Source organism: Carassius auratus, chromosome 49 (genome assembly GCF_003368295.1).
Source record: "Carassius auratus strain Wakin chromosome 49, ASM336829v1, whole genome shotgun sequence".
Taxonomy (NCBI): domain Eukaryota; kingdom Metazoa; phylum Chordata; class Actinopteri; order Cypriniformes; family Cyprinidae; genus Carassius; species Carassius auratus.
This window is the reverse complement of record NC_039291.1, coordinates 601,729-620,686: the sequence shown is the minus strand read 5'-3', so window position 1 is coordinate 620,686 and position 18,958 is coordinate 601,729. Positions and strand designations below refer to the sequence as shown.

Sequence of the window (18,958 nt, the reverse complement as noted above, 5' to 3'; positions counted from 1 at the left end):
GCCCTCAAGTAAAATTCCTCAAGTAAAAAAAGGTTTGTATGACTGGATAAATCTTAGGCATTAATCATTAACAGAGAGAAATGCTTATCAATCATTGACCAATATGTAATCTTAAGATAAATAATAAACTAGCTCTGGTTGGCTTGTTTCATACATAATCTCAGCTGCGCACTTGTGTGCCACTGCTTATCAGCATCAGATGGAATGCAGAAACAGGTTTAGACCTGAACTTCCGTGTCAGACAGGAAGTAAGTGAAGCGTCAGTGACTAACACACAAGAGCTACAGCTCAGCACCCTGCTGCAAGTTGTTGGGTGGTGTCCACCGTTAAACAGGAAAGAGAGGCATTTTACAGAAAACGTACTTATGACCCCATCACCTAGTCAGTAAAGCTGCCAGATAAACAAAGGTAAGTGATATTTTTCTGAAGACAAATCATTTTTCCAGGACTAGGTTCAGTGTGTTGTCTGTTTTGTTCAAATACTTGTTACAGCTGAAAATAATCAAGTAACAAGATGATTTTGTAGTGTCTCTAGTGCCTAAAACTAGTCTAGTTCTGAAGAATAAATAAGTCATTTTAATGACTTTACTGATTGTTTTTTATGAAAGAAAAAAAAAATAAAGGAGTTAAAATGCTATACCAGGATGCTGTATCTGTACCTCTATGCCGTACTGATGATGTGAGTCAGAATATTTGATTATAGTTTATGGTCCAGACATAAATATGACATGAGCAGATTTGATTTGGGAACAATTTTGTTTAAACTGGGCTGAAGGCACTGTAGAACGTATCTCAAACTACTGACTACTTTTTTTTTCAACTTATGATGAAGAGGTTTAGTGTTTCAAGCATAACAGATATAGTACACAAGCATTGTGACAGGAATCACAGAACGGCACACCAGCTGAACTAAAACAGTCAGTTTGATGAAGAAACAAACAGGTTACCCCAAAAAAAAACAGTCTGTCCTGGTCTGTAATGACTGTTTTCCTCTGACTTAAATATCTACTAAGGAATGATAGCATCTCCGTGATTTTAAAAAGCATTACTGCGACAACATTATAGTTATAGGCTACTCAGAGAACTGTGAAAATGAGCGAAGTTATTTTTATACACAGTTCCTGAGTCATGGAATGTTGCAAAATATATATTTGTTTATAGGTTTTTGTATGTTTTAAATTAACAGTTAATTCTGTGGCAAATGCTAACAAATGCCAACTGCATCCTTTAAAATGACATTTAAAAGTCAACATAGTTGGTAAACCTAGAATAGGAAACCTTCTAAACTCAATAAACTGCTAATTTGCTTCTTATCAATAGTTATCAAGGTAGTTGTTAAGTGTAGGTATGGGGTATGATAATGGGATCTAAAATATGTATATATATACAATATATGCTATAATATACATGCTAAAAAGCAACTAGTTTGTAGTGTGAATTGATCCTTAAAATAGTGTTACTAGTCTGTTTGTTTAGGAATTAGAAATTGTTCAGAAACTCTTATTGATAGTGTTTGCTAAGGCAAGCATCACTATTACTATTGCATTTAAGGTAGGTATTTGAACTCCAAAGTAAATTTAGTCATATACTGTGACTAAATTTGTATTTTCATTATGTACAGATTATGAATTGTTACATGTATTGACCAGCTTGTCAAAGAGAGATGGGCTATGCTATATGCTATGTAATATATGCGTGTACTACTTTTTCACAAGGGTCTCACAGTAAGCTTGTTGTACATGGGTCAAACACATTTATATCAGACATTTACTTTTTAAAGAGCACTTAATGAAATTAAATATATCCATGAACAAAATTCAGGACTTTGTTAAAGATAGCCTGCAAGGTAAGACCACTTTTATTGCAGTATAACTAATTAATGTCCTTGATATTCAATTCAAAGCAATTTTAAAACAAATGGAATCACTGAGCTTTCCAGACTTAAAATTCTGCACAGATGCCCCTGCTCCCCTGCTATGGAATATTATAGTTACCATAACACTTAACGAAATGAAAGAATTTTCTTAAAGCAGAAAATGTACCTGAAAATTGACAGCTAGAATTTCTGACCGTATCACCAAACCAAACACTTACTCTGACACAAGATTTCAACATGACTAATGCTAAGCAATTGCATGTTTTCAGTTATTGCTGTATTTTGTATATCAAATCAATGTAGCATAAATCTACGACATTTGCTTATATTTTAATGTGTATAATATATTGATGCATATTCTTGTCAGTTGATTGGAAAAAGACAGCGCGTTGTGATAGTTGCAGAGAGATAGTGAGTGTCATCTGTTTCCTGTTGGAAACTTTGATGCTTTCAACATCTTGTGAGGGGAAGTCGCTGTAACCACTTCCCCATGTGTAGCTGCACTGCTCTCTTACTGGTTGCACGGCAGTGCTTCATTATACTAGAGCATTGTTTTACTCACAGGTGCTGGTGGTTCAGACTCCACCAGTTTAGTCTGACATAATATCAGCTGAACATGTTTTTGTTGGAGTTTTGCTCATTTTACTCAAAGTATGCTTCTTCTCAGTAAGTTACATGATTTAAAGGAATCATTCATCTCTGTGGCACAAACCATGCGATACCAGCCAGACGTTGATGTTTAAAAAGTGATAACATGCATTAATTCAAAATGGTAGCACAAATGAATTGCTGAATGTGGGAGAAAAAGGAGGAAGTAGGCCACAGTTGGGTATTTTGGTCCAAAATTTACAGACATTGTTTGTCTTCTATAATAATCAGAAGTGAAGACCGTTAACAGACCTTAAACTTGCTTATATATCTTCTTGAACACAAATTGATTTATAAATTTATAACAGAAAGAGACAAACAACAAATTAATTTGCATGCAATTCATACTTTCTGTAATATTGTACACTCAGGCAGTACTGAGCATTCATGGACAAGATTATTCATGTCTTGACAAAGAATGAGTTATGCAAGCCACGCTTCTATCTCTAGCTTCTGTATGGATATTGTGCAAAGTTTAGCTGTGGGGTAAGGTTTTTCTTTTTTTTTTTTTTTTTTTTTAACTTGTGCACAGGAACTCTGCTTTATATTAATAACAAACATAAACACAACACATTGCTGTAATCAAAAATCGCACCATCAAATTGACCAATTCTGCACAGCAGTTACAAAAGCTGCCCGATTATGCAGATGACAACATCAGTGGGAAAAAATAAATAAGACAAAAAAATTGTATTAAACAAATTACAGCTGAACTGAACTTGCTTCACAATTGATGAAAGTTATTGAACTGAACCGAATAAACACTAACCTGACTTGAGCTGACTAATGACACTATTGTATTTTTAGACCTTCTTTACAGCAGAATTTTAATTTGTCTTATATTTGAAGTTAGCATCATTGATACTTTTGTTTTCATGTTTAAAATTCAGTCTAAGATATTTTGATTTATTGATTAGATTAGGACCATAAGTACAGCTGACCAGTCTTTATTGCAAAATAAACACAAGTTTACAAAGATACATGATAAAATTAACACTGTCCATCATAAGCAGTAGTCGTATTAACATGTGGAGTCACAAAACAATGGCAATCAGCTTTTCTAATCTCCACTGATACACAATGAGAGAATGCTTATAGTGACATGAAAAGATTGATTTAGGGTTACTTGTAATTATGCATAATTAACTGGTATAACTATACATGTGGCAAAGTCTTAGCAAATATTTGACTTATCAATGTTGCAATTGGCCAAACAGAATCCATTATTGTAGAAAATATTGCATACATTTATTTATTAGAATAAATTTGTTACAACTTGTGTCCACATCTGAAGTTCTTTGTTTTCTGTGTTTTCCGTGCTGCACTTACATTATTTACAGTCTTTAAGCAGAGTTTTTCTCAATCCTGTAGCATGACTTGTTCTAAATATGTAAATTCTCATCTTCCACCTTTCCTGTTGCAGATGGATGACATTGATGCTATGTTCAGCGACATGCTGCAGGAGATGGATCTCCTAACGCAGGTATGTTTCCTGTGGGTGTGTCTCATATCATATCAAAACCTGGCTTATCAGTGCAATTTATGCCTTTTTGTGCTTTTATGTAAAAAGATATGAAATAGCTTCATAAATAGGTATATTTAAAATTGTGTGTGGTGATATAAATTATAAATTAGCAATGGTATATTGTAAGTCAGTTGCAAACAGTATGAGCACAAAATATGAAACAAAAGCAGTAAGCACACATATTAAGAATAATATATGTAATATATGCAACTGAATATTTTTAAGATGATAGTTCATTTGCTGTTTGTTCTGTCATTTTACAGAGTTTGGGAGAAGAAGCAGAGTCTGCGCCTTTGCCTAAGCCTTCCACCATTCCTGGCCCTCAGGAAATGAATTTTTCCGTTGGTTTTACAGATTTCAATGGTAGCAATATTTCATCCTAATTTTTTTTTTCACCAGTGTCTGTTTTTTTACCAAATTATTTCAACTAAAAGGCTCGATTCATGAAGTGTTGCTTTTGAAGGAAATTAGAGATTAAGTAACTATTAAATTGCTTGCAATTATGTTTGAGGGTGGTCCAAAGATGCACAGTTGTTTAAAGTGAAGAATGTTTCTCTACAATGTGTCTGAAATCAAAGCCTGAATAGCATACATCAGCTATGAAGGTATGCTATGTTAAGATAAAATAAAAAAAAAAATCATTCTCCAAATCAACGTAGAAACAACCTAAATACAGTATGTTTTTAATAATTTAAGTTCTGATGTCTCTAGGAAATTGAGTCTCTAAATAAATACAAATGATTCATAAAGTGTAATTTTCGCACAATTACTTGACGATTATCATGTTATGACTTCAAACAATATAAATATGTTATGCAGTTTGAAAACTGATGCTTTTGAATGTTAGCATTGCACATATCCAGCTTCATATTATGGGTTCAGCTATGCTGAAGTCAAAACACGAACGGTGAAGGGAAGTGCCGTTTTTTTCGATTCCCGCTCGCTGTGAAGTCAGAGAATTCAGAAGTCAAACACTTGTCCAAAAAGAAGGATTTATTCTGAGTTTAGAGTTTGTGATTCATATGGTCTAGGTAGTCATACGCATATACCTTAAATACAGAACGATTCCATATTAGGCTATATAGAACGGTTGCCAACTCTAATATGGGCTGAGAACATCTCATCTGAGAAGTTGTAGTGTGCGTCCGAAAGTCTCCCATTTGATGTGGTCATAGAAATGCCTAAATAAACAGTTCTTATCAAGAAAAAATAGACAGAAGCAACAGCTGTGTAGGCTTGCCAACTGCGTTAATTGCATAAAATATTTTATCGCACTATACTGTAAAAATGAATTGTATGCATTAACGCTAATTTTGACAGCACATTTATTTATTTATTTATTTGCATACATTTCAGTAAAGACATCAAAAGTCAGTGATTGTACTAGAATTTATTATATTAAATTAGTCTGTAAATTATAATGGTGAAGCAGCTGACTATTCAACTTGTTGCAATGCTGTAGAAATAATGCTGTGTTTTAGGGTAAGCTACAATAAATAACTCTTTGCTCGTAGGATTGGAGGTATGTTCATAATTTGCATCTCATTTGTACATTTTCGTATGATTTACTTATGTCCCAATGATGGGGTTGGGGTGGACCTTCTTGCTTATTATTATGACTTTTCTTTTTTTATATAAATCTTATGTTTTGTATAATGTTTTACAAAATCATATGATAAAGCACACCAAAAATTTAGGTCTTGTAATGAGGTCAGGTTGTGATATTTAGTCACCCCCCCCCCACACACACACACACCACATGACATGTGGGTGCTTCGTAGGTTGTCAACAAATTGAGTTTTTCTCTCTCTCTCTCTCTCCACATTGTGATCCTGTGTTTCAATAAAGCATCCCTGCATAATCTGGAGGACAATGACTTGGATGCCTTGATGGCTGACCTGGTGGCAGATATCAGTGCCACTGAGGAAAAGTTTGCCACAGAAAAAGATACATCGAAAGGGTCAGCTCCAGTTGCCCCAATACCCTCACAGCCTCAGAGTAATTTCAGCCTCCCAGCATCAAATGACACCTCAAGACATGCAACTTTCTCCAACTCCATTGCAGCTCCACCTCCACCACCCGCCTCCAAACCCTCAAAAGTAAGTAGCATTCTGAATGGTCCACACACACACACAGGCCTCATGTGGTTAACACATCCTTAGTTGAAGGTTAGAGGGTTTATTTTAAAACAGCCAGGCCAAACAACAGATGTGAGTGGATAAAATGGAATTTAAGTGCAGCCAACACTGTAAAACTGCAATAACTTTATGAAGTATGAACCTTATGAATGTCCAGAGTATCCATTTCTACATTTCTAGCATGTAAAAAAGCCTAATCATAAAATGTAATTATCCTCATGATTGCAATGTTAGCTCAGCCGGATAATATATATATATATATATATATATATATATATATATATATATATATATATATATATATATATATATATATATATATATATATATACACAGTGGGGCTCAAAAGTTTGGGCACCCTTTGCAGAATTTTTTAAAATTCGAGTAATTTTCAAAAAACAAAATGAAAAAAAAAAAAAAAAAAAAATTCAACAAAATAAGACAAATTTGGCCATTTTCATCGTGTTCACCCCCCAGCTCTTAATGCATATTTTCACAGATTCTGCAAGGGGTGCCCAAACTTTCGCCCCACTATATATATATATATATATATATATATATATATATATATATATATATATATATATATATATATATATATATATATATATATATTATATGTAGCCCAGTGCTTTGTGGAATCTACAACAGGAGATGTCCGGGTGGTTTTATAATGTAGATCAGCTCTGTTTCAAAACGTTAAGTGAGATGCCAACTTAGCAATCACATTAAACAATTAAATATGTAGCCCACTTGTGGTATGAAGGCTGTTCAACAAGTTGGGCAGCCTAACTGACCCTGCCTGGCGATGTTGTAGGATAGACTATTGTACATGTGTGAAAATATTTGTATTTATTTAATGCCAATTAATCACAATACTAGCTTAGCATCATGCTAACGTTACCTCTACTCTGTACAAACTACGGAGCTGCATGGAGCATTCAAAATGAGCCACATAAAGTATGAGGTTCTATTTCAGTTAGGACTCTCTAAAACTACACAACTACACAACACAATCCCGTCTTACTCTTGTCATTTTTAGACTGTGGAGAGTCAAATTAAAACCGTGCATTTTAACGTCACATTGACCCCATGAAACCACAATTAAGTTCAGATCACTCCAACAATGACTGATTTGTATTGTTATATTTGTTAGGTAATGATAGTTTTGTTTCCCTCAGGATGAACTAGAGGAACAGGTCAAAGCAGATAAAATCAAGCTTGCTTTGGAGAAGCTAAAGGAGGCCAAAGTAAAAAAGGTGAGAGATTTTTGCGGCTGACCTTATTGTATATGTTTTTTTCGAAGTCTCCCTTTCAGACATAACATTTATGGGAGGAGAATATTTAAATAAAGTATGCAACATTTTTACATCTAATTTTCATTAGTCAATTTACTGGTATTTGTACCATTATTTAATGCCCTATAAGCATGTCTTGTGCTGCTCCTGCATCTGTGATCTTTAATTCATGCATTGTTGTTAGATCAGCCACAGACCTTTCTACTCCCATCAGCGTTTATGAGATTGCATTTTCACACTAATTTGACCTGTTTAGTAACCTTGGCTCTTGAACTGATATCAGCTACTTCTTAGATGTTTCTCCTAAGATCCATCTTCTTGACTTGGACTCTACTTTCTTCAGTTCTCCGTTAACTTGGTTTCAACTCTTCTCAGGTCTCTGTATTTACTCACACTCAACACTCTTCTGTTCTCGGCCTTGACTCAGACTCAACCCTCTTTCTATGTCAGTCTTGAATCGGACTCAGAGGTCTCAGTGTAAACTTGGATTTAACCATCTTCTTGACTTAACTCTTTTCATGCTTCTGGCTTGTCTCTGACTCAATACTTTTCAGGTCTTTGTTGACTTGCACTCAACACTTTGCAGCTTTCTTTCTTGAATTAGACACAACCATCTTCAGGTCTCTGTCTTGAATTGGACTTACTATAGCTATGTGAACTCTGGGTCTCATAAAGAATATTAGATGAAAAATCTTGAGCAATAAAAGAGCAAGCTTTGTGCAATAATTGGTTACAATAATAAGGGCATCTTGGCTCAGTCTGCAGTGGGGATCAACAGTCTGATTGAATTAGTCTGGTTATAGGTTACATGACCCACACTTAATGTCTCTAGTGATCTAAAGTTGGCTACTCAAAGTGGTTCACCAACAGTGTACAATATATTTTGTAACAGTGATCACAGCAAGAACAGATTTAATGTTGTAACTATAATTGAACAATGTGGTCTGTACAAACCATGAATACAATCAAATGAGACAGTTTTGAATGCGCTAAGCTACACTTTTAGCATGATTGTTGATATTCAGGGATGTCCCTGTGCAATCCACATACCATTGCAGAGCCTGTAGTTCCCTTAATTTAATGTCATTTATCCTTCCCATCTGTTTCACAGAAAATGTATCCTTCTGTAAGAAATGTATATCTCTGTCTTCCAAACATCTGTGCATAGACCTGGTTGAAAAGACCAGCATGTGCTTACGCTGGTGTTCCCATCAGGCTCCTTAAACTATGTATATTTCAACTAGTTTTTTTTTAGCAAGAAGTTCCATTTGGTCCGCTTTGCAGAATATTCCGGCCAAGAATCACTCCTTAAACGGGATGAAACCATCTGACCAACATGTAAAGCATCAGATCAGTTTTTGTTTTACAGTCTTTTGCGCATGCAAAGATTTTGTTGCACAGATGTCAATAAACTATGCCATAATTCCATGAAAAGCAGATGCCAATCACCACAAACTAACACAAATGTGAGTTCAACATTGCTCTTTATGGTTTGTTGTGATAGCTGGTTGTAAAAGTGGAGATTACGGATGGCAGCTCAAAGACTCTGATGGTGGATGAGAGACAAACAGTCAGAGATGTGATAGACAACCTGTTTGAGAAGACCCACTGTGACTGCAATGTGGATTGGTCCGTGTGCGAGACCAACCCTGACTTACAGACTGGTGAGTATCATTCATGAACACATTCAGTTGTCATCAGCTATACCAACATTTGTCATTTGTCCAAATCCCTGAAATACGACCCATCAGAGCGTATACTACAATTGCGCCCCTATCGGCATAAGGTCGTTTTCATATTAATGTTTTTACTCTTTTATTTGCACTCTGATTTGCGTTTCATGTAGCTCAGTTGGTAGATTATTGTGTTATACCTTGATATGTAATCATACTATCATGGGTTCGATCCCAAGGAACAGACGTGCACGAAAATGTATATGCTCATTATTTCATAATTTAGCATGATTTCTGTGAGGGTTAGGTTTAGGGGTTAGGTTAGGTGTGGTAATTCGAACGAATAAGCCACCTAGTAAAATATGTACGAATTACTGTGAGATTGGTGTAAAAAGTCCACACATTGCATTTAAATGAATGTGCGTTTTGATTGGTAATGAAGTTATATGTCATTTCATGAAGACAGACCCAACGCGATACTGTCATTATTTTTACGCCTGCTAGAGGGCGCTTAACTTTAAAACGTAAATATAGGTCGTAATAAGGTGCTTGCACAAACGACCTATATGGTCGTTTTTTGTTTGGAGGACAGGCTTCACAGAGTAGAGCTGACCTACCACTATACACATTCAGTATCATACAACAGACGACAGTTGGGTTTAATTTACTGCCCCAGACACCGTCACTCAGCCTCCTTATCATGAGGAAATACAGTCATTGAGATTGAAATCTCCAATTTCTCTTTGTTTTTCCGTCTGCTGTGAGGCTTCATCTACAGCCATTACCAGAGGTTTGCTTTCTGACTGCCAAATTTGAGATGAATAGACTCGATTTATCTTATCATTGCATTTGTTGTCATTTCTAGAGAAAAAGAAGTGCACATAATTGTATAGAATGCACGCTTGTGATGTACTCCAAATCTTAACGTTTATTTAAAAACAAAAACGGAGAAGTGTTTTAATAATGAAATAAATAAAAAAATGCCACTTAAGTGCACCTACAGGTAATGTACATTATCACAAGATAAAAGAACACATGGAATGGTGGAAACCAACTATTATAGTTTAACAGTTGGCACTTGACCACTTTGTTGTCAAAAGTATCCGTCTCTTTTACTGGCATCTCTCACTGAAAATGAGCCGTCAGTGCAATGTTGGCAAAAGTACACAATGTACAGGAACTCACCAGGGTTAGAAACAGAGACAAGGTTTTACTGTTAAAGACCTTTGTAACACCCAGGTTATTTTTAGAGAAGCATCATTCTCGCATGATGAGTGCTGAGTGACTTATAATCATGAGGGAAAAGGTCTGATGAGGGAACATCTAAACACCTCTGACACACAGACACAGTATATTTGCATGCTCCATTTCTGTTTCTTGCTGTCCACATACAGTATATGTATACAGTCCATCACTCTATTATCTATTATCTATTAGTGTGCTCTCATCGCACACAGTAAATCACACATATACTCAGGGAAATATAGCTTCCCTTTATTGCCTGTGAAGCAGACTCACACCATCAGTTTAATTCCAGTAACCACACCAAACATCAGACCTTATTGATAGTGAAGTAGTTGTTTGTAGTAGTTATGTTTAGGTTTTGAGTAAGGTTAAGGGATCTAGAATATGTTTGTGCATAATAAGGAATTAATATGCGCTTTATAAGTGCTAATAAACAGCCAATAAGCAGCTAGTTATCGCTCCCTAATCTAAAGTGTTATTTCTGAAGTTATTTTCCATAATTATTTAAAAAAAGCTCTTTTAGTATGTATTTGCTATTCATTTATTTCTGTTAATACTTTCAAGGGATCTTTCAGCTTCAATCCAATAAACAAGCTAAAGTCATGTTAACAGTTTAAAAAGAAAACAGCTTGCATCAGTTACTTTCAGAGGAAGTTCTGCCCTGCCCTATATTTGAGTTTGCTGTTTACTTTCAGGCTTATTAGTCTGTTCATTTTACAGCACATCCGGGCAGCTATTTCAGGCAGCCAAGACCTATCCTGTCAATCTGAATAGGGAAATTCAGCAAATCAGCAAAAAAGATATCTGTGTGTGTGTGTGTGTGTGCGTGTGTGCGTGCATGTATGCACAATTACAGTTAACATTCTTTACCATCCATGCTTGTAGCGAGATCATGGTTTATGAATGTATTTATTGTAATGTTTTAAGTTGCTGTGGATAAAAGTGCGTGTCAAATGAATCTTTACCCAACCTGAGCATGGGGGCAGTATCAATTATCGCTATTTAGCTATTTGGTACGGACAAAACTGATGATATTTGAATTGATTTTGAACTTTCCACAGAACGAGGGTTCGAGGACCATGAGAACATAGTGGAGCCTCTTTCTACATGGACAAGGGACACCGAAAACAAAGTGATTTTTCAGGAGAAAAAAGACAAGTATGAAGTGTTCAGAAACCCTCAGGCAAGTGTTTGAACAGTTATTTGTCCTTCTTGATGATACAAATTGAATTATTAATAAATAGCTAGCACTTTTTTTTTTAAGGACCAGTTCTCACTATAAACAAAATGCTTATTACTAGCACATTGGCGGCTCATTAACACATATTAATGCCTTATTATCCCATCCCTAAACTTAACTACTACTTTACTAACTCTGAATAAACTGCAAATTTGGAGTAAGGAAAAGGGTGTAGTTAACAGTGAGAATTGATCCCCAAACTAAAGTGTGACTGATAAATAATATTAGATATTTTTTTCCCTTAGATTATTTCCTCTGCTTGTAAGAACTGTGACATTTCTAACACTAAAACGATTCGCTAACTTCTCTATTTCCCGTGGAAATGGAACAGAAATTGGAAAAACAGTTAATCTCAGCAAACTGAGAGTTTTCTCTAATGGTAGAAGTGTCCATTTGTGTAGAAGGAACTGTATTAAAAGTAGCCTCGCGACAAACGAGAATACTTGACAATTAATTCCTGAAAATTGTCTGAATGCTAGATGAAGTCAATGTGGGTTTCTTTTACAGAATTTTTACATGTGGAAAAAGGAGAAGCAATCTCTAAAGGACATGAAAGAAAAAGACAAAGAACAACTTCTGGAGGTGAGTATGGCTTTAACTTTGATATAATGAAGACATTCATCAAAATGAATGTAATGGTGTCATATTAAACATCATAATGGAACCCTCTTGATCAAGTAATGGAGGTCTAAAGAAGTCTGACCCAACTCATGTCCATTCCAGTGTGTGTTCTGCAGAATTGTATAATGACATGAGTGTAAGCGAAGATCTGGTTCTGTATTTTTGTAGGAGAACTTCTGTGGAGCCTCCGTCATTGTGCCTGACCTGGAGGGTGTTCTGTATCTGAAGGAGGATGGTAAGAAATCCTGGAAACAGCGCTACTTCCTGCTGCGGGCCTCTGGACTCTATTACTCACCCAAAGGCAAGACAAAGGTCAGCTCAAGCAATCCGGACAGAAAACAGATACAGTGTATTTTGACATGAAGTTCAGACAAATCCTCACTCATTAAGCTCAATTTATATAAGGTTGCTGTACAGACCTACATAATAACTCACTTTGTGAAAAGGACAAGCAACTATTTTTTTCTTTTTTTTTTTTTTTTTTTTTTTTTTGGTGAGTAATGGGTTTGACTTCGTCTTCATCAGGCTTCACGGGATCTTGTGTGCTTGGTGCAGTTTGACAATGTGAACGTCTATTACTGCAAAGAATACAGAATCAAATACAAAGCACCAACAGACCACTGCTTCATCCTTAAGGTACGATTTCACCCCACCCTTGTCAAAAAGAAGCACACTTCTTTGAATTGAATGTGGATTTGTAATATATATAAAATCTGTGCTTGCAGATAAAATATTAATGAAATAAGATACCTAATGAGAGTACACATTCTTTTGTTGTGCTTTAAAGTACACTTATTTTCATGTGTTGACTAATATACTAAAGCACATGTAAAGTGACAATAAATCTAAATCTATATACATCTAGATCTATAGATCTAACTGCAGTGTCATTTGATGTTAAATTTAATGTTTAAACTAAAATACGACAATATGGTTTATATGTATTGACAAATATATTTAAATGTCATACAGCATACAAATTTAAATACATTAAAGTTTATTTTAGTTTAGTTTAGCACATTCAGCATTATACTTAAACCATACTTTAAGAGAACAGAACTATGCAGTTCCATATAAAGATATACTTGCGTCTTACTTAAGTGGGTAAAAGGAGTGGTGCAATGGTATGACCAAGATGACCTTACTGCAACCCTTCAAAATGCTCAACTGGACCAAACCACATCCCAAAATGAAATTTAATTTTACTTATATATATATATATATATATATATATATATATATATATATATATATATATATTATTAATATTAATATTTTATTATTATTATTATTTATTTTTTTTGAAAAAAGAAAATGATCAGTTGAGTCCTGTTGGACTACCACAATTAATGAAAGTTCAAAACTTCTTGTTTTGTGTGTGTGTGTATTTAGACCATGTTGTTTTATAGAGCCTGTCTGTAACTGAAGTCTTTGCAGACAATTAAAAATACCTAAAAACTTCTTTTTTTTTTTTCTTCAGTCTACAATGCTACATTTTCTGTGTGAATATTATGTTATGGTTCTACTAATTTAAAACGAGGCATGGAGAGAATATCACTGGCTGAAGATTCTTGCTGTACAACGTAATAATAACTTCACTATTGAATAAATATTTTACCGACATTAATCCACAGCAGACAAAAGATCTTACATAACATATGATTACAACAAAACCAGGTCCACTGACATGCTAAACTGTTGCTAAGAAAGCATCACAAATCATCAAACTGATTTGTAATATTTTCCAAGGGGGTTTCATGCTTTGTCTAATTTAGGATCATCTGTGTTTTATGTTAGTCAAGCAACTGAGAAATAAAATGCAATAAATTAAATACGATTAAAGATAAACCTTGCAACTCAAAACTACACTCCAATAGAAAAAGGACATGCATTTTTACACAATTTATAAAATAATTCCAATTAATGAAGTCCATTGTCTCGGTCCCTTTCAGCAATACGTAGTGTTGCATTAGAGTGGAGCTGGCAATGAAAATGTGATTTTAGTGTGCCATCTGCTGTCTTTGCTTTGAAACTGCAGCTCAATAACATCAAACTATCTATTTGGAGAAAGACTAATATGAGCAACTTTGATTAACCTTAGTAAGTTGTTACCCAACCTAAGAGAAAAACAAAACAACAAAGCATTTTCATTCAAATTTACAGTGAGACTAGATCAAAAAATACTAAGTGGTTCCAAAGATCATCAGGGAATTACATGCAACATAATAGATAGGGAATAAAACCAAATAAAGTGTTAATACATATCTTGGACTTCTCAAATGTTTATGTCATTGAACATAGTGGTTGATGTTTTACTTTCTTTCTTTTTTTTCTGTGATCTGTTTTGCAGCATCCTCAGATTCAAAAGGAATCACAATACATCAAGTTTCTGTGCTGTGATGACGAGTGGATCATGACTCTGTGGGTGACTGGGATACGGATTGCAAAGGTGAGCGCAAACCAAAACACAGTCAATTTCCTCACCCTCGAAGATTTCCATAACTGTAAGAGTTTCTTAACCACGAAAGAATATATTTTGAAGAATGTTGGTAACCAAACAGTTGACTTCTATAGTATGAAAAAAAAAGCTATGAGCAACTATTCTTTTGTAGTCAGGGGAAGAAAGAAACTCATTCTGGTTTGGAACAACTTGAAGGCGAGCAAGAATGACAAAATATATTTTTTGGGAAACCCCCCTGAGACCTTTAAGTTCTTTGACCTTAGTTAAAGGTCTTGTTTTGTCATGGTTTCCTTCATAGTATGGTAAGCAGTTATATGACAACCACAAGGCAGCTGTGAGGAAGGCTGCAGGCTCTGCGACCTGGGCTAACCGCACTATCCAGGCCTCCTCCAGCCCATCCACACCCTCCCCTACACCTAAAGGTAGAGGCTCGATATCTTTATACTTTATATTAACGTGCTAAATGATTTGAAGGACATTTGGTAAAGTGTGTGTTTATCTTTCAGCCAAAGCTGCAAACGGACACGCTCCTCAGCCTGCCGTGGAGACCAAGGTACTTCTCAATCAATCAGCTGTCTTAGTAATGGAGTACATGGTTAAGCATAACCTTATTAGTAGTGTTTTCAAATTGCATGGGCTGTTGAGGACAAATTTGCTATTTTCTGAATAATCAAATAATTGTTTCACCTGTCAAAAAAAAAAGAAGTGAAAATAAAAACCCATAACACTGTAATAACCACATAGCAATGGCCCGGCATCAATATAAGCAACACATTAAAACAAACTAGATCACTGTTGCAGCCACCAAGTCAAGTGATCTTGCAACACCGTTGCAACGATCCAGTACACCCTTCCTACCTCAAAACAATATGCAAAAAGCCACAGCAACCACCTAGAAGTGTCCTAGTGTACATCCACAACAATGTAGAAATCGCTGAGAAACTTATGAAAGCTACCCAGAACACCCCACCAAACAACTAATATCATGTAACATTCTATCAGCCACATATTATAACATTACACCCACAACCACACACAAAACCCTACAGTAGCAATAACCTTTGCAACTTTAGGCAGTCTGTGCACTCTTCTTCAGAAAATCTAATATAGCCTGGTGAAAAGGAATTACAATTTATCATATTTTTAAAAGGAGTACTATATATATACAGTTGTGTTATAGTTTAAAGCTGCGTTAGGGAACTTTTGACGCTCTAGCGGTTAATGAACAGAACTGCTTGCGTCTTGCAGAAGAACATTGTAGCCGGAGCTACTTCTCTCTGTTTATGTCTATGAAGAATCACAAAGGTACTGGGTTACTCTGCCGCGGTATCCCCGAAGCAATCTAATATAGTCCGAATATAAACACTTATTATAGGTGCACCCTAGTGATTCAGGACAAGCCAAAAACACGGTTTGGAAAATGAATTCATGGTGTACTCGCTTATTATATAAATTTTTCTACATTTTGAACACAAACAAAGTTACGGACCGCAGATCTGATTGGTTGTTTTTTACCGGGAGCGCATGACTTTCTGCAAATGGCAATAGGACCACTGGGAGGAGCCAGAGGAGCTTGATATTTTCACAGATTATCTGTCTCATATTTTACTGTCAGGACATAATGACAGGTTTAACAAATATGTAAAAAATACATTTTTACAAAAGTTACCTACTGCAGCTTTAAATGTATATTAAATGCAATTACTATACTTCCGAGTGCTGTTTTGATGCGCTTAAGTGGGACTTGAGTTTAGTATTATTTTATTTCTATTGTCTTTAAAATATGGTAAACCAAAATATACTTCATACTGAAACTTGTATGCCACGTATTTAAATATATTTATAATTACTCATTTGTAATGAAGTTGCCATATAGTACATTCAAAATATATTAACGCCACGGTTCAAATTGAATCGAGTGCTTTAGTATGTTAGTCGACAAGATAAAAGAAGTATACTTCTTTTAAGCTCTTCAGTGGATTCAAATGATTCATTTGACTTTCACAAAGTCACTTTTATAGATACAGTCATGAAAGTACTTGAATCTTAAAGCTGCAGTAGGTAACTTATGTAAAAATATTTTTTTTTACATATTTGTTAAACCTGTCATTATGTCCTGATAGTAGAATATGAGACAGATAATCTGTGAAAAAATCAAGCTCCTCTGGCTCCTCCCAGTGGTCCTATTGCCATTTGCAGAAATACATCACTCCCGGTAAAAAACAACCAATCAGAGCTGCGGTCTGTAACTTTGTTTGTGTTCAAAATGTAGAGAAATATGTGGTTTTATTAACAAAGTTCGGGAGAAGCACGATCAGATAATCATCCAATTTGGCACAGGTGCATCTCGTTTAGCTAATCATCTTAAATAGCATGCAAGCGTATATATATCCAGTCTTCCTACCTACTGTCCCACGACAGTTTTTCGGCAACCCTCCTCCACCCCAACTCCTCACTTCTAATCTATTTATCCCAAATTAGGGATAGGGGGAGTTATTTAGGTTCGGGCTATGCTCCGGGCCCGGACCCCTCCCCCAGGACAGCACGCCAAAATATGCCTACTATTTGCCTTCAGATTAGATGTAAGGGTGAACTCGTGAAGTATATAATAAGCGAGTACACCATAAATCAATTTTCCAAACCGTGTTTTTAGCTTGTCCTGAATCACTAGGGTGCACCTATAATAAGTGTTTATATTCGGACTATTTTAGATTGCTTCGGGGGTACCGCGGCGGAGTAACCCAGTATCATAGACATAAACAGAGAGAAGTAGTTCCGGCTACGATGTTCTTCCGCAAGACGCAAGCAGTTCTGTTTATTAACCGCTAGAGCGTCAAAAGTTACCAACCAAGTGACCTTTTATTTCATTAATATTATTTTCTGCAAGTACAGATACAATACATTTTGAAGATTTGAAGCACACTGCGAGTGCACATTCAGTATAATTAAACACACTGCCTTTTCACGAGGCTATCTGTGCTTCCAGAGCTGTTGTAATCTTGTTCTGATGTTTTTGGAGTTCATCTGAATGTTATTTTTGGTTTGTTTTTGAAGGGTTCTAGCAACCAAACATCTTTTCCACCTCCTCCACCATCGATGGAAACCCTGCCTCCTCCACCGCCTGACCCCATGTTGCCTCCTCCTCCTCCTGCTCCTCCCAGCACAACTAAAGTCAACAAGTTTCCTCCTCCTCCTCAGTTCCCACAATCCTCCTTCCCACCTCCACCCATGGATGACCTGCCTCCTCCTCCACCACCTCCTCCAGAAGACTCAGAGCTGCCCCCTGACTTCCTGCCTCCACCGCCACCTTTCTTTTCCTCTTGCGGGGGCGAAGCACTCCCTCCACCACCTCCAGACCCCATGGCCTCTCTTCCACCACCTCCTCCTGCTCCCCAAAACTTTGCATCTTCAGGTGGAGCACCGCCACCACCTCCACCCCCGCCTCCCCCACCAGCTCCTGCACCGGCTGCCAACAAACCTGCCGGCTCCATCAGAAAAGTGGCTCCACCTCCACCGAAGAGGACTACACCTCAACTAGCGGCGCCATCAGGTGGCAACCTAATGTCAGAACTGATGACAGCGATGCAGAAAAAGCGTACTCAATAACTCGAAGACAGATAGAGCTACTTGACATGTTTTTATAGTTGGACTGAGGAACTGACCGCGATGGTGTGACATTAGGACACACAGGATTCTTTAATTCTCTGGTTGTTTAAAATGTTTTGTATTACTTCAGGAAGCAAAAGGGTTTGTAAATATTTTGTTCTTTTGCAACTAATTTGATCATATACTGTATTTACAACAAATATGCTATATCATCATGGTTAATGAAATGTCAATAAATAACGTTTTGAAAAAGTTAATTGTTAAACATTCTGGAATGCCTTATTGTTGTGTTTTTACAGTGGGATGAACAAGAGATGATTTATGCAGTTATTATTATGAATGGATGGATGGAGGTTTAGTGGAGTATCTGGCTCTCTCAGCCTCCTCCTGCTCCACAAATGGTGGAGTCTTCTGCAACAGCGCCACCTACTGTAGATATATACATCATAAGAAATTCTAATAAATAAATAAAATGTATCACGGTTTCCATAAAAATATTAACCAGCACAATTATTAATAATAAGAAGAAATGGTTTCTGAAAGATCATGTGTCACTGAATACTGGAAGTAATGATGCTGAAAATTCAGCTTTATACATCACAGGAATAAATTACAATTAAAATATAT

The 18,958-nt window shown here is 36.0% G+C and overlaps 1 protein-coding gene across 1 annotated transcript; it reads left to right on the top strand.

The window, feature by feature from the left end:
• The first annotated feature begins 256 nt into the window (after positions 1–256).
• On the top strand, positions 257–18,596 carry LOC113065994 (amyloid beta A4 precursor protein-binding family B member 1-interacting protein). Its single transcript, XM_026237542.1, has 14 exons — positions 257–408; positions 3,948–4,007; positions 4,313–4,412; positions 5,898–6,148; positions 7,369–7,446; positions 8,990–9,149; positions 11,465–11,586; positions 12,151–12,225; positions 12,433–12,576; positions 12,790–12,900; positions 14,615–14,713; positions 15,024–15,147; positions 15,232–15,278; positions 17,780–18,596. The coding sequence occupies exons 2-14, from the start codon at positions 3,948–3,950 to the stop codon at positions 18,329–18,331; spliced, it is 1,923 nt and encodes a 640-aa protein (XP_026093327.1). The 5' UTR covers positions 257–408; the 3' UTR covers positions 18,332–18,596.
• The last annotated feature ends 362 nt before the right edge of the window (positions 18,597–18,958 follow it).